We start from the raw sequence: 15,138 nt of genomic DNA, 5'->3' as shown, positions 1-15,138 counted from the left end.
TTGTCTCTTCCAAACGTACTACATGTTAGGATATTCTCATTTTGTTTTTATTAACATTTATTTTATACTGAAACTTTACTTGGTCCATTCTTCTTCCCCTCAAAAAACAACACAGGAAAGCACTGAGCACTGAAACAACCCCCATGCCTACCCCCCTCCTCCAGACAGACAGAAACTTCATCTGAGTAAGAGATTAATTCAGTCATAATCCCAAAATACAGAATCGGTAACCCCATCCCCCAACCAAAGACAGAAGAAATGTTAAATCTAATCTTAGAAGACATTTATGTAAACTCACCGAAGAGTCTGGAGGAGGCCCTGTGATCCCTTTTTTCTGAAACAAATATTAATTTGATGATGCTGAGAAGGTGAAATTAATCCTTACAAGTGGCAAAATGTATAGCTCAGTGAACGCTATGGGTTGAACTGTGACCTCCTCACAGTCCTATCCCCTACTACCTCAGAATGAGATCTGTTTAAAGACAGGGTTTTCAAGGAGGTAATCAAAGTTAAATGAGGTCATTAGGATGGGCCCATTTCCTATAAAAGGGGGAGACGACTCAGAGATCCACATCGAGAAAAGACGGCATGTGGTTATGTACATGCAGAAAGGAGACGTGGAATTATTCCACATGTAGGTGTCTACAGACCAAGGACAGAGGCCTGGATCTCCTCTCACACTTCAGAAGGAAGCACCCTGCCCATATCTTAACTCCTGTCTTGAAGCCCCAGAGCTGAGCGACAGCCAGTTCACGCCATCCAGTCCTGGTGCTTTGTTACGGTGACCCTAGCAGACTCACAGTGAGCTTCAGAGTAATGACCATTTCATATGCCTGTTACAGTTTCTAAATTTAAAAACTGAATATACTGCTGTGATAAAAAATTTAATTCCAAAAAGAAACAGTAAAGTATAAGTAAAAGATTACTTAACTTACATTCAGAAGTTCCCTATATTTTGGAGGAAGTGTGACTTCTCTTTTACCCAATTCCTCTATGTAGGTAGAACTCATTGGATCCTAGAAGACAATCATACACACAGGGCTATTAGCCAAGAATGCTGTATGCGTATTCTGAAACCAAAGTTCTATCCCATTATTAATTTTTGGAACTACTAAGATGAAATACAAATCATGAAGAAGCCAGTATTTTACTCAACTCTGAAATTCTGTTTCCACAAATACTTCCCCACATTTAATTGGCTTAACCTACAAATAATGCTATAAATTATTCAAACCATTATATTAAATTTGATTCCTATATAAAATGTTTTATTTTTAAATATTTTTATTATCTAATATTTCTGTACCTACAGAAGAGCAACTAATAATAGTGAATTTCTACATAACTCAACAGATCTAGTTATTTATGTATTCTATGAAAAAAATCAGATAGGGTGATGTCTCTTTAGCACTCTCTAATCCATTTCTTTTTCCGTTTTCCAGAGAAAGCCACCATCCTGAACTTTATCATATTCATCCATGTAAAGTTCAAAATATTTAAAAAAAAATTATTACACATGTAGGTATCCACAAACAACATACACCACTATTTTGCCAGTTTTCAAGTGTTATATAAATGGTATCAAATTCTATATATAATTCTGTATTATTTTTACTAAAAATTATGTATTTGTAATGTATCTATGTTGATATATGAATTATACACTTTAACTGCTATAATATAAAAGTATTCCATGTATTATACTGTTTCTGTTGAATAAAATCATTTCCAAAGGTTTCACCTGTTCCTAGAATTCCTTATGCACCCGGCCAAGGCTCCCTCCAGTGACTTGCTGGTCGGAGGGTGTGCACGTCTTCACGTGACATCCACCGGCTCTAGGCCAGTTGTGTCAGACTTTTACACTTCTGCCCATTAGGTAAGAGTAAAAAGGTATCTCTCCATATTTCAGTATCATTTTCCTAATTACTGGGGAGACTTTCATGTGCCATTAGCCAAACCTTCTTCCAATTTTCTACTGAGTATTCTCTCACTTTTAAAAATTCTTCATAAACCCTAGAAACAAATCCTTTGTTATGTCTGCTGCAATATTTTCTTCCAGTCTATGGGATATCTTTTTTAAAATATGAGGAACAAATAATTTTCTTGCTTTTTAGGAATTAGGAATAAGGATAAACAGGGTGGTAAATATCTAGGAATCAAAATAAGTTCAATTCATAGGATGGGAAATATCTGCAAAGCAAAATAAGTTCAAGTTCGTTGCACTTAAAACTTGAAGACAGAAAACAAGTCTTTTTTTTTTTTAGGTTAACTTTTGCTTTTATTTGCCAGTGTAACTTACTACGGTGGCTTGCAAACTTTTTTGACCTAAAAAATACGTTTTACATCACAATCCAACACACACATATATATGTATATAACTGAAACCAAAGCTTTGCTAAAAATGTCTACCCCGAGTTTTCTTGTTTTTAAGACTTTTTTTTTTTTTAGCACTTTTAGGTTTACAACAAAATTAACAGGAAGGTACAGAAATTTCCCATATACTCCCTCTCCACACATATGCACAGTCATTATTTATTTATTTACCAGAGTGTACTTTTTTTTTAAACTACGGATGAATGTACTTTGACATCATAATCACCAAAGTCCACAGTTCACCTCAGTCTGGACAAAAGTATAATGACACAGACATCCATCGTTATAATGTCACACAATGTATTTTCACTGCTCTAAGAAACTTCTGTACTCCAGAATGGCACATGGAATCTCTCTCCTTGAAAAGAGGTTCAAAGCCTTCATGTCTATAAGACCACTCATAGCCCACTCATACGTGGACCAGACAGGCTGTAGATGGCAGAGTTCCCCCACTATTTATTTAGTATTTAACTGTGACTTTTCTTCCAGTATTGAGGCCTGTCCCTCTGGTCCTCCCAGCAGCCATGTGGAGGTGCAGGGGGACACATGTAGGGTATGTGTTCACAGGAAGGCCCCAAGTTTTGTGCTCCTCGTCACAATGAACCCAGATTCCTGTTGGGAGTGCTGTAAACAGAGGCAGAAAACAAGTCTTTGTGACCCAACAGTCTGTATCCCAGCTCCAGTCTCAGCAGAGACAACCGATCACTGTTTGCTTATCAATGGAATCACACAGCTACTGTAAGACAACATTAATCTTCCACTCCCAACACTGATTTTCAGTTGCTTCTACTGATACAAACATCATCTTATTTCTCTCCAAGAGACAGACATTAAGTATTCTTTTGTGCATCATGACCATGACCTATTAGCACTCCTACTCAGTAAGCACCAATCTTCACAGACATCCAGATCACATACCAAAACTTCAGGTCCAGTATACGTTGTATTATCTTCTTCAGTTCTTTCAGGTTCTCCTAAAGTGTCTATTAAGTCATCCAAAGCAGTATCCATGCCTGACTGGAAAAGAAAGACACCACATACTTAAATGTTATTTGTACATATATTTCACTTTGGATTTTTTAACTACCAAAAAAAAAAAAAAATCCGCATAGAGAAACACTAAACACCAACATTTTTTCAAATATCAAAATAGTCAAAATCTAGCCTTTAATAAGTGTATTATTTAAAGTCCCGGAGTACAGATTCTTGATTGGAAAGATAAAAAACCATATTCAGATGAGAATCACAATTTCAGTAAGTCTAAAGTCATTAACTACAAAAACAAGTGTGTGGTTCATTACAGATGCCAGACCAATGTACAGTTTTAAAAAAAATACCAACACCAAGAATGCCAAGAATTAGGATCATAATGCCATGTGCAAGAAGAGAAATGCTTGGCATTTGTTGCTTATCAACAGCTTCCCAGAGCTACATATACAAAGAGTCCCAACAAAACCTCCATGTGGCAATTCTTCCAAACAAAATCTATTTCAGAAATGGATTGCCCTGTGTTCTTTCATTCATTTCTGGTTTTTGTTCACTTGCTTGCCTGAAGATGTTTACAAACAGAAATTCCCTGAAATGGATGTTAAATTTACAAGTGACAGTTTGCTCTGTCAAAATGGGCTTAAACCAGTATAATGACTGAAAGAGTGCCTGCATCCTATTTTTGAGGTTAAGAATGATTCACTGTGAAGGATAAGCTGCATTTACAGGGGAAAACAACAACTGGAGGAAAGACCCTTTACTATGTAAGTCAGCTTAAAAATAAGGATTTACATTATTTTTGCAATTACAATTTTAGGAACTCATCTGATCATGTTATAGAATGTAAAGCCTGTGAGCTTTAGACTAATTCAACTGGGAACTTCTCTTTAGTGATACCTCTGGTTAAAGAAGGTACATGTACAGGAGGGAAACTGCAATGTAAACTCCATGCAATGTAACTGGAGTTTCCAGAACAGAGGGTTGTAATATAAAATGTTATATATAGCTATATATGAGAAAATCACACATTTGACCCACATTAACTTGAAAAAATAATTCATTAAAAAGGTCCTTTAAGTTATCCATACCTCATACTGTTTGCCCTCAAGAAATCAGATCATGATAAACACAGCAACTATGAATAAATATCTATGTAAAAATGCACTGCTATCTTCATACCTTTCCAGGTGGTTTACTTGGTTTGGATTCAACTGGTACAGCTGACGTTAATGATTTATTTTCTTTACTCTAGTAGGGGTTCAAAAAGAAATAAAAACTTCTCACATTACCTGTATAAAATTTAACAATATTATTTTTAAATGATTTCATTATGTTAATAACATTGATCCTATGCCGAACATCTACTCTGTGCCAGACACTATGTTGTATGTGTTACATCCTTTTCCAGAACAGTATAAATAATATTAATCTTGTGTAGTGATGTGGCAAGCAAGGCTCAGAGAAGTTGAGTAACTTTTCCCAGGTCACACAGTAAAGGACAGCACTAAGATTTGAATCCAGGACTGCCCATCTCTTTCTTCACTGCTCTCAGTTGCCTCTCCCAGGGCCCACAGCCAGTCTTTGCAACACCCGTAAATTCTTTCTTCTTACAAGCAATCACGACTTCTAGCTGTTGCTCTCTCAGTCTTTGCCCCAAAATGAAGACCTCCACATGTCTTGCTTTGGCATCTCATCACCCACTGCGCTTCCTTAGTTTCCCCTAAAATAAATGACCTTTCCAACACTGCTTCAATGATTGCCAATAACTTTCCCATCTGTGATTTCCATGCCTTTACCCAGATATCATCTTCACCGAAGTTCTACCCTCCCCCCAACTCTCATCTCTCATAGCAGCCATGACCAGGCACCATCCTGGTTCTAGGCTGGCAACTGTGCCTTCTGTTCTCTGTCACCTATGATGTCTTTTCTGCTCTGCCCCCTGACACACACATTCTGCATGTTTCTGCCTGTGCTGGTGGTCCTAGGCACATCATTCCATGGGCTTTCAGGGCCAGGCAGCAACGAAGTGGGCGAAGTTGTCAGGTTCTAGACAACAGGAAACTGTTTTGTTCGAAGGTCTCTGAAACCTGGGCAGCAGAGCTTAGAAGTGGAGAGCACAGGCTCAGACTCTCGGATTTGCACCCCAGCCCACAGGCACTGGCTGCCCAAGACCTCGGGCAGGCCACATCTCCTTCTGAAAGTCTGTATCTGCTTGTGTGGGACCAGAACAGTGAATGCACCCACTGCTGGGAGTTGTGAGGATTAGGTAAAGTGTGAAAGCCAATGTTTGGCACATGCTAAGCCCAACGTGAGTACCTGATATATAAGTAAGAGCTAAAAGAGTGATTGCTGCAATTGTTATATTAAAGCTACCATGGGGACCAGCAGGGCCCGCCTGAGCCCTGGCAACCGAATCCACATCCTTGATTCAACCACAACCTCATGCAGAAATTCACTCAGTTACTCTCTCCTCTCCCTCCCGGCTTCTCCCTCTCCATTTTTCTGCACCCCAAAACAATGTTCTAATTGCCACGCTATAAATCTCTCTTGGGACATCTCACTTCCATTCAGCCTGTCCAAAATCGGGCATCACTTTTCCTCCTCTGCCAGTTCCCCTTCTGACGTCCGTGCACCTGTCAGCGGTGACCAGGGCCAGCCTCACAGCCTAAGGAAGAACTCACTCTCACGGGTGCTGGCCCTGCACTGCCAGGTTCCTGCCCCCTTGCCTCCCCTCAGGGTTACCAACCTAGTTCTTTCAGACTCCGAAGCCCCAGGTTATGTGAGATTTTACTTCACCTTTGCCCACTGCAGCCAATCATTTCCTAAAACCTGATGGTGTTACCTGTGTAACACCTCCTGCATTGCACCCCACTCACTTATTCTATCTCAGCTGTAACTGAGCCTCAAATTCAGACTCATCAGACTGAAATGGCCCCTGACCTGCCTCCCACCTTCTTATCTCTATTCCCTTTCATCCCAGCCACTGTGGTCACTTAATCCTTCTGCAGCTTGGTTTTCATCTCATCACTCCATCTGTTCACTAATCTTCAATGTTTACCTGCTGTGGCTTGTATCATGACCATGTGGATGAACGCCCCTTAGCATTCTCCACAGCAGTGCCTCAACCTGTCTTTCTTGTCTTACAGCCCCACCACTCACCCCTTCTGTGCTTCACCCACACTGGAATGCACTTCGTGCCCAGATCACATCATGTGCTTTCCTACCTTGATGTGTTTGCACTGCAAGCCCGCTATCCTTCCAGGCTGAACTCAAACTGGATCTACTCAGAGTCCTCGTGGGTTCCCCCAAATCAAACAGAAGCCCTCTGTTCCTCCAACAGCTCCTTGTGGGGACCTGTTTCAATCTGCCTTGAATGCAGTCCCAGGTACACTGTCTTCTCCCAACACTAGAAAGCCAGTCTGCAGCTCAGTGCTCTGCAGAGTCAGACCACAGTCCACAGTGCTTTACACATGGTATGGACTTAAAAAAAAAAAAAAAAAAAAAAAAGCAGATCTGGTCAATCCCATTTTATGGGAGATAAATCAGAGGTAAAGAAAAGTGAAATGATTTGTGCAAGTCCCAGCACAAGTCAATGCACAGCCAAATTCCATACAAACCTCACCTAATGTTGTTTAGCTTTACTGATAATCCTGGCTAATTTATACCTGCCATAAAGTTTCAGATTTTGATTAAATCTTAAATCTATTCTGTATAAATCTACAGGGCTAGTCCTCTGCCTTCAATCTATCCATTTTCTAAACCATGTCATCTAAGTATCTCTAATCATGTAGTGTATGTCTGGGTGGGGGTGGGGATCTCAAGATCTGTACAAGGGGTCTGCTCAGAAAAAAAATTTTTCTTTTTTGAGTATTTTCATTTAAAAGTTTATGTAAATGTTACCATCATGTTATGGGATACTGCATTAGTTTGGAGAAAAATAAATACGTGCCTTTTCTTTTTCAAACTGAGAAAAATTGGTTTCAGGGAGATATTCCATACTTTTATCCTATGACTTTCCTTACCATCTAGCCTGTGGACGGGGGTAACTGCTCCCATTTTGAAAAGCAGGAAAATGGATAAACACATCCTATTTTTTTTCTGCTTTCATTTTCATTTCATTTCATTTCTGATTGATGGTCCAATTAGTTATTTGTACCTTCAAGAGAAGTAAGTTCTAGCGTTTCCAAGCAGACAGGCCTCCAAACCGATCACTAACTCTGACTGCTAACTCTGTGTAGCTCTGGGTAGAAACAGTAGACTTCCTGTCTCACACTCCTGGGCTGGAGTCTGAAGGACGCTTCAAAGGATCTATGGGGGTTGCCCATAAGTAGCCAGCAGGGCACATGTCCTGAGAGGGCTTGTGATGCTCCTGGGGAAACCTCCTGTATCAGTTCATGGAGGTGGCACTGTACATGATCTCCTAATTTCAAGATAGCAAGTGTCCCCATTGAAAGTTGAGTGTAATACTTTTTCAAATGCTCGTGGCAATTTTATCTGCTTTATTTCAAACCTATAAATCTTGAAGACAGGATCTGAATCCACTCACATTTCAATCTCCTTGGTACTGATACCAGGACTTACACGTGGCAGGTGCTCAGGAGGCCCATCACACGTTATACCTTTGATGTGTGCTCACCTTGTCAGCTGGTTTGCCAGATGCTGCAGCTACACCAGCAACTGCACTCTTTCCACCATCGGAAACTGTGTCCAGTGATTTAGTCTAAAGGATAAGAGTGACAGAACTAAGTATCTTCGAATGACTATTTTCAAGATCACACATTTCAGATGTCGCTACCAAGCTGGCTCCCCCTAGTGGACATCTTGTAAGGGAAGGGTCACTGGCTTCCACTGCACGTGATGCAGCGCGGGGCGCGCACAGCTGGACTCAAGAACTTGGGGAGTCCAGGCAGGTACCACACAGGGTGAAGAGGGCCAGATGGGCACATACCAGGTGCCAAGCCTCTAGTCAATGGTTGCCATGTGAGCCCACTCTTACCAGATATTCCCATTTTTCAAGAGAAGCTAGAAATGTGCATTTTATGTGAAACATTCTGAATTTAATTCTTGGCAGTTAAGTCAAGATCATTTTAATAATACTGCAAGCCAAATAAAATGCACAAGTGGTTGTGTTTGGTGAGTCACAAATTTGCAACCTCTGACACAGGTATATGGTTAAGCAGGCCTAGTTCTTGTTTTCTAAGAGTGCACAATGAAAAAAGTATCTTCCTAGACGTTTATTCTTCTAACAGGTGACCTGCACTGGCTCTAGAAATATATAATGTGTTTCTGATTATTGGCTCTGTAAGTTGATCTCTCCTACAACAAGACTCTTAAAAACTGCAAGACTCCCTGGGAAAGAGCAGATCACGCAGAGCAGCTGTGCTCCCACAGCCCAGGGTAAGAGGGGCCCAGGAGGCAGCCTCAATCCCAAGCTTCCTGTCTGTGACACACCAGAGCCTGCTGCCTCACAGTCACAACTGGGCACCACTGGGCAGCGGAGAGGCACCCCAGACCCACCTGATGCCCTTCTCAGGCCTGTCTCAGTCCCAAGTTTCCACAAGGCTATTCACAACACCAGCAAAATGACAGCATCAAATCATTACAATATGAGATATATTCGGCGTAGCTCTGCAGGCTCACCCACACACATCAATGTAGACAGAGGATCTGTATCTTACTCCTGAGTTGATATTAGTGTTTTCCAATCAATATGCTTCACTTACCTGTGGTTTTGTTGATTTCTCTGATGTGGGCTGCTCGCTTGATCTGGAAACTGCTTTTTCCTTATGAGCGTGCTTCTTGCTTCCTGTCTCTGATGAGTGCTTAGGTAGGCGTTTTGGCTGAAAACACACACAGGCACACACCCCACACTGTTAACAATATAGCAAATACTGCTACTTTTCTCTAAAGAGTAGAAAGCATTCATAACAGCTGCGTTTTACATAGTTTTGAATTATAAAATTATTTAAATTAGTACGATATACATGTGACACAATTTCACTTTGGGTACAAAATTGAAAACAATGCAAGTCCTTCCTCCCCAGTTTAGCAAGAATCACATGGGCAAGTTGCAAATCCTGCCAGTGCCACACGGTGGTGCCCTTTTAGCTGGAAAAACAAACACCAGCCATCCTTGGTAGGACTTAAGAGCTGAACGCTCAGAGCTCAGAATTTTATTCTTCACAAAAAAAGAAAAGAAGAAAAAAAAGGCTTCACCTTATGATATCAAGTCCCAATGATGATCATTTACCTCTGTGTGTTCCTTTGGCTTTACTTCTTCGGCTTTTTTCTCATGAACCGCAGATGGCTGTCAATTTCAAAAGATAAAATCTTAATTACATTGAAGTCCATTGTTTGCATATTTCCAAACAGGCTTAAAAACAAAAATCCCAATTAAGCCATTCTGCCTCTCTTGGGAAAGGCCCAGTTAGAGAAGTAGATGTTGCTGTCTGGTCAACAGAAATCCTACCAACAGTCTGATAATGACAATTATCAGAAAAATAATGAAAACAGCTGTATTTCATCTGGAATGATTTTTCAAACAGGTATGTATCTCTAAATTATTGGCTGTTTCTCACAATTCATGCAGATCATTTAGTAACTGCAGATCCATCCACAGAGATGTCAAATGATCACTGACCACTGAGTTTGTTGATAGGGGATCCTATGCCACAAATTAAAATTAAGTTTTTAAAAATATCCTTTCATAGGAGATGAAGAACCTATTTTCTAATTAAATGATTTATATAGTCTTTTCTGTGTTACAAGTAGAGAAGACAGGTGTCACCAGAAACCCAACTCTTTTGAGATTGGATAGATAACCAAAAAATGTTTAAATATGGAATAGAAGACACCTCCCACCTGGCTGCACTCTCCCGCTACAGCGGGCCGCCAGGAGGCCTTAGCACATCATCACATAAGCCTCATCCGACTCACATGGCACCTCCCTGTCTCGCCTGCACTTAAAGTACTTCAGCCCACATCATCTCGTGCTTTCCTATAGGAAACCTGGTGGTCTTATTCGAGTATCTGCTCAAGTGTGCTTGAAAAAAATTCAGCACACACCTTATTGAGGAGAAACATTTGCCCTGCCTGCACCCTGGGGTTCAGTCCAAACAGCCATGAGTCAGAAAAGCCAGAGGAGCCGCTCCCAAGGGAGAGTCAGAGCTGTCTCCTGAGTGACAACTAGTTCCACCAACAGAGATAAGACCATCAGGATAAAGCCAGGGCCTCTTAGGAGAGATTCTCATCTTTACATTACGTAGATGTTGGGTTCAGAAGACACCTCTATTCTTGAAGTCTCATCATTAAGGTAACTGGCTACTTATTACCCTTTATTGCTTGTCCTTTGTTCTTGTTGCTTATTTAAAAAAAAACCAATTACTTCATCTATAACAGAAATCTAGATTTGAACAAAATGCCTTCAGAATTATATTGCTTTCATTTATAAAATATACAGTCATTTTAACCATATATGGATTTAATGTTATTTTATATACACTCTATATAATCATGTTCAAAGGATAATCCAAAATTAATTAGCTGACAATTTAAAAAACTGGCTATTCACGACTATTGTAAAGAATCCAACTAACTCACTAGTTGACTTTAAATCACTTACCTTAGCTGATTGTGACTTCTTCTCAAGTTCTGTTTTTACAGCCTAAATTCAGAAAAGGAAAGGAAAAATGGACATGGTTTACAAAGTTTAGCATGTATTTTCTTCAACTAAGGAAGCTAAAAAGATGGTTTCTATGGATTTGTTAATATGAACTTTATGAATTAAGATAATTACACTTTTATTGGAACTGTAACTCTTTAAACACTCAAGCACATTAATGAATAGCCTTTTCTTACTCCTCAAATGGCAACCTGCATCTTCTGTGTGTACTAAAGATGTGTAAAGCTTTATTACTATGAACATTGTAGCTAATATATAAGCAAATGGAAATAAAACCCCTCACCCTTCAAAGCACCAGCATGATTGATCTCTTTATGAATGAAATACTCACCACATGTTTCGGGTGTTGGTGTGAACAGCGGGATGGTGACAGAATGGAGAGCACAGAGGGCAGTGAAGTTTATTTTTAGTGCTAGACGGTGAGCGATGGGTAACCAAGCTACCCCAAAGTCTGTGATGGGTCAGAGCATTGCAGAGATTGTGAGCTGCAGTCATTAGCTCGTGCTGAGCAGCTGAAGTGACCATTAGTAAATAGAAGTGTTCCCCTAGTACAACGAACCACGTCACCTGTTTTTTGTGCCTTTTCTTTTTAGGAGACTGCTGTCCTTCCAGTTGTTTGCTGACTGGCATGGCCTAATACAAGAGCACAGCCCCAAGTGTGACTTTATTTTATCTGACAGTCAAATAAGTAACATGTATGAACAGGGTTAAAATGTTTATACCAAGACACATTCTACTCATCAATTGCATCTTATATTCATACATCTCCAAGGAGTTGTGGGTACTTCAATTCTAAGGTCTCAAGCAAAGATTTCAATATGGATTTACTTTTTCTGGTGATGGGAAATCTGTAAGAGTCCCACTGATAAAAAAAATCTGATCCCTTTCCCTGCCTTTCCATCTCTGTGCAAAGGCTGCTTGAGCCATATTTTTTCCACCTGTATTTCCAATGTTTGATTATGATCAAATGAATAGTCACAGGCGTTGTCAAAAGTTTTCTGAAATTCTGTCAGCATACAATTAGTAACAGTGCATGGGTTTTTATTGTACGATGAAAATGTAGAGGTCTAATCTAAAGTTCTAGGAATGCTTCTGAAAAGTTGGTTGTGATTTAGGATCTTCAGTGGAATATTTCACAGTTTTACCCAACCAAAGGTTACCTGTGTCAAAAAAGGCAATTCCTTAAATACACACATACATCCTCCATACAGGCAAGATATGAAAACAAGAACGAAACCTTGATTCAATATTTTGTGAACTTTCCAAAGTAAGAGATTCAAAGTTAGGCCTCATGCTTCCTGCCATTTGTTTCCCTTTTATCTGCCTGGTGATCTCAGCAGAGACTCCTATTTTTCATTCTATTCTCTGAAGAGACTAATGCCAAATATCCTCTTCATTTATCATGTCTTGTGCTTCAGTGATGGAAGTACATGTGTTCCTCACATAATGGACCCCCTTGTCATGCCAACACACTTACTGTTTGGGGAAGGAAATAAAGTTCATGATCAAAGAAATGTTTTTAAAGTTTGAAATTTTGGATCCTTTCAAACTGGATCCTTAAGGAGTTTCTATACGTGCTAATATGCTTTTTCGAGTTTATGCAAATACAGTTTATTAAATGACTAACAAGGAAAATAAGTCAGCTGGTATTGCAATGGTTTGAGTCTATTAATAGCTTCTAATTGTAATTTGGCAGTCAATATTTTGCATAAAAGAACTCTGCAATACAATTAATAATGTATACTCACGGATACAAGCAGCTTCTAATGAAATGTACTTTGTAATCAGTAATCGCTAACACATCTCCAAAATTTATTTTGGGGGTGGTGCTGCTGCTGAACATAATAATAATGACAGTAATAACTAAGCCTATCGACAGCCTCTTAGTAGCAGGGTCTGTTCTAAACTTAGTCCCACTCTCTCAGTCCTCATAATAATCCTGAGACAGGTATTATGAATATCATTACTATCACCACCATCATCATTCCCACTTCATGGATGAAAAACTGAGACAAATGGAAGTTAAGTACCTTCCCAAGGACACCCACAGTGGAGCTGGGGCTGTGTGCTCTCAGTCACTGCATTGCATGGTCTCTCCAGTACCAGCCAGCTCCCACTGGGCCCTGCTGTGCACAGGCACTCTTCAGTATCCTTACATTTGTCTCCTTACACAGCCTTGTGAGAAAGGTACTATTATCCTCCTCCTCCAAACTGGACAGATAAGGAAATGAAAGCAAAGAGGAGTTTTCCAGTATCACAGCTGGTGTGAACCAGGATACCAAGCCAAGCCAAGCCGTCTGGCTCTAGTGTCCACACTACATAGCTTCTCTGGGATCTCATCCTGATTAGCAGTGATCTGAACTTCTGTCTTACACACAGCAGTGTGACTACCAATTCTAATGTGACAGGGGCAAGAGAACTTAGATCTAGACCTATCACCTCCCTTCAGAGCTACAATTGACTTTCATTTTAAAGGTTTAGAACATGAGAAGGATGTGATACAGGAATCATCTTGAATTAACATCTTTTCTCTAAAAGCTCATGAAGTTCACAAAAATCTCTAAGAGGAAGCTAATGTAAATGTTATGAGCTAAATATCAGAAGCACCTGAAAGTAAGATGATTAATGAGCACAATGTGATTGAAATCCACCAAGGAAAGAGAATCCTGAGTCAGCCACCGATGACACCTCATCATGTGCATCTTATTTCTGTCTCTCCCTCTCTTCTCTCTCCTTCTACTTTCTCTCTCTCCTCCTTTCCTCCAGTTCCGTAGGACTGCCAGGAATTCTCATGATTCATGCTTAGCAATGACTGAAGAGTTTGCTGACACTTGCTCTGGAAAACAGAGCACACTTGAAATAAACATTGGTCCTGGAGCTGAGAGTCAGTGGGGATGGATTAGAATCAGGCATTGGATCAAATGCGAACCAAAATAATAAAAGGGAAATCGTGTATTTCTGGCTCTCCTTTCGATTCCTTTCTTTAATTTTCATGAACTCTAAGTTCTAAGAGAATTTTTTTTTTCATTGGCAATTTTTTTTTGGTAAATGTCTTCAGATTATTTTAAGATTAAGATCAGGATTTTTTTTTTTATTTTTTAAGATTAAGCTTGGTATAAATAAATAGTGACAGCTAACAGATTAATTATGGATCAGAAAATGTATATTTTGAAAACCATTAAATTAATGTAAATGTAAATTAACAAAAATATAACTTTAAAAATAAATTTAAAAATTAAAAAGAGTGCTAAATGTTTTAAGAGCTTAGATTTGAACAGTGTGCTTCAAGATATTTGCAATGTCCTTTAAAAAGAGTTCAAGATGAGGTCGTAGGATCCCTCAATAGTACTCCATTATAAGTACTCCATTATGGTGCCAGTACTGAATTACAGCACAGGATTCTATTGGGATAGCAAAGTAATAGGAACACAAAAAGCAGAGGTATGCTGGTGATTTTAAACAAGAGCAATTTAATAATAATGGAGCTGGGATAGTTCTTAAAGGCATTGAACAATATTAGCTTATAAGAATTACTTGAGAGCATTCTGAAAATGCCCCCTTCTTTAGTCCTCCATCCCAGAACATCCCCAAGAAACAGACCTTAAGACCCGGTAACGAGGGGAGAGGGTCTAAGGCAGCTCAGCTAACTCTTCAGAACTAGGCTTACTCTATGTGGCAATCCCACTGGAGGACTTTTTTTTTCTTCTTCTTCTGAAATTCCAAGAAATTATCGCCAAAATAAATCCCAACAGCTCGACAAGGTTTATCAACAAGATGGTACCCCACAGGATTCAAATTTCAGAAACAAACTTCAGAAAGCATTTGAGATAACCAGAATCTGTGTCACTTCTTTCCATATTAATTTATTGTAACCTTCCTCATTCTTATATTTGGTTTTAAATGGACAGGATAATAAAACCAGTTTAGTAAGAAATGTATATTCTTATCTAGATTGAGAGAAACGTACTTAGAGAAATTATCTTACAATTTAAAAAAAAATCAATCAAGTCTACAACCAAAAAAACTCTGGCTACTATTCTTTTCTAGATATTCTAAAATGACAGATAAGAGTGTAGATGATGCTTGAGGTAAACACG

The 15,138-nt window shown here is 39.4% G+C and overlaps 1 protein-coding gene and 1 pseudogene across 12 annotated transcripts in view; both read right to left on the bottom strand.

The window, feature by feature from the left end:
* CAST (calpastatin) overlaps positions 1–15,138 on the bottom strand; it is a 104,023-nt gene that overhangs the window by 35,424 nt on the left and 53,461 nt on the right. For 7 of the 12 annotated variants that reach the window (XM_032476350.1, XM_032476339.1, XM_032476361.1 and 4 more), the window contains 9 exons: positions 11,609–11,674; positions 10,982–11,023; positions 9,611–9,667; positions 9,084–9,200; positions 7,997–8,080; positions 4,540–4,608; positions 3,292–3,390; positions 936–1,016; positions 299–334 (listed from right to left, as the gene is read on the bottom strand). In XM_032476350.1, coding sequence (XP_032332241.1) covers positions 299–334; positions 936–1,016; positions 3,292–3,390; positions 4,540–4,608; positions 7,997–8,080; positions 9,084–9,200; positions 9,611–9,667; positions 10,982–11,023; positions 11,609–11,674 — 651 coding nt within the window. The remainder of the gene's footprint in view (positions 1–298; positions 335–935; positions 1,017–3,291; positions 3,391–4,539; positions 4,609–7,996; positions 8,081–9,083; positions 9,201–9,610; positions 9,668–10,981; positions 11,024–11,608; positions 11,675–15,138) is intronic. The other 5 variants (XM_032476370.1, XM_032476374.1, XM_032476399.1 and 2 more) reach the window with 1 other exon arrangement.
* Positions 2,918–3,061, bottom strand: LOC116662864 (annotated as a pseudogene).

Source organism: Camelus ferus, chromosome 3 (genome assembly GCF_009834535.1).
Source record: "Camelus ferus isolate YT-003-E chromosome 3, BCGSAC_Cfer_1.0, whole genome shotgun sequence".
Taxonomy (NCBI): domain Eukaryota; kingdom Metazoa; phylum Chordata; class Mammalia; order Artiodactyla; family Camelidae; genus Camelus; species Camelus ferus.
The sequence above is the reverse complement of the archived record's forward strand: the minus strand, read 5'-3'. Positions and strand labels throughout refer to the sequence as shown.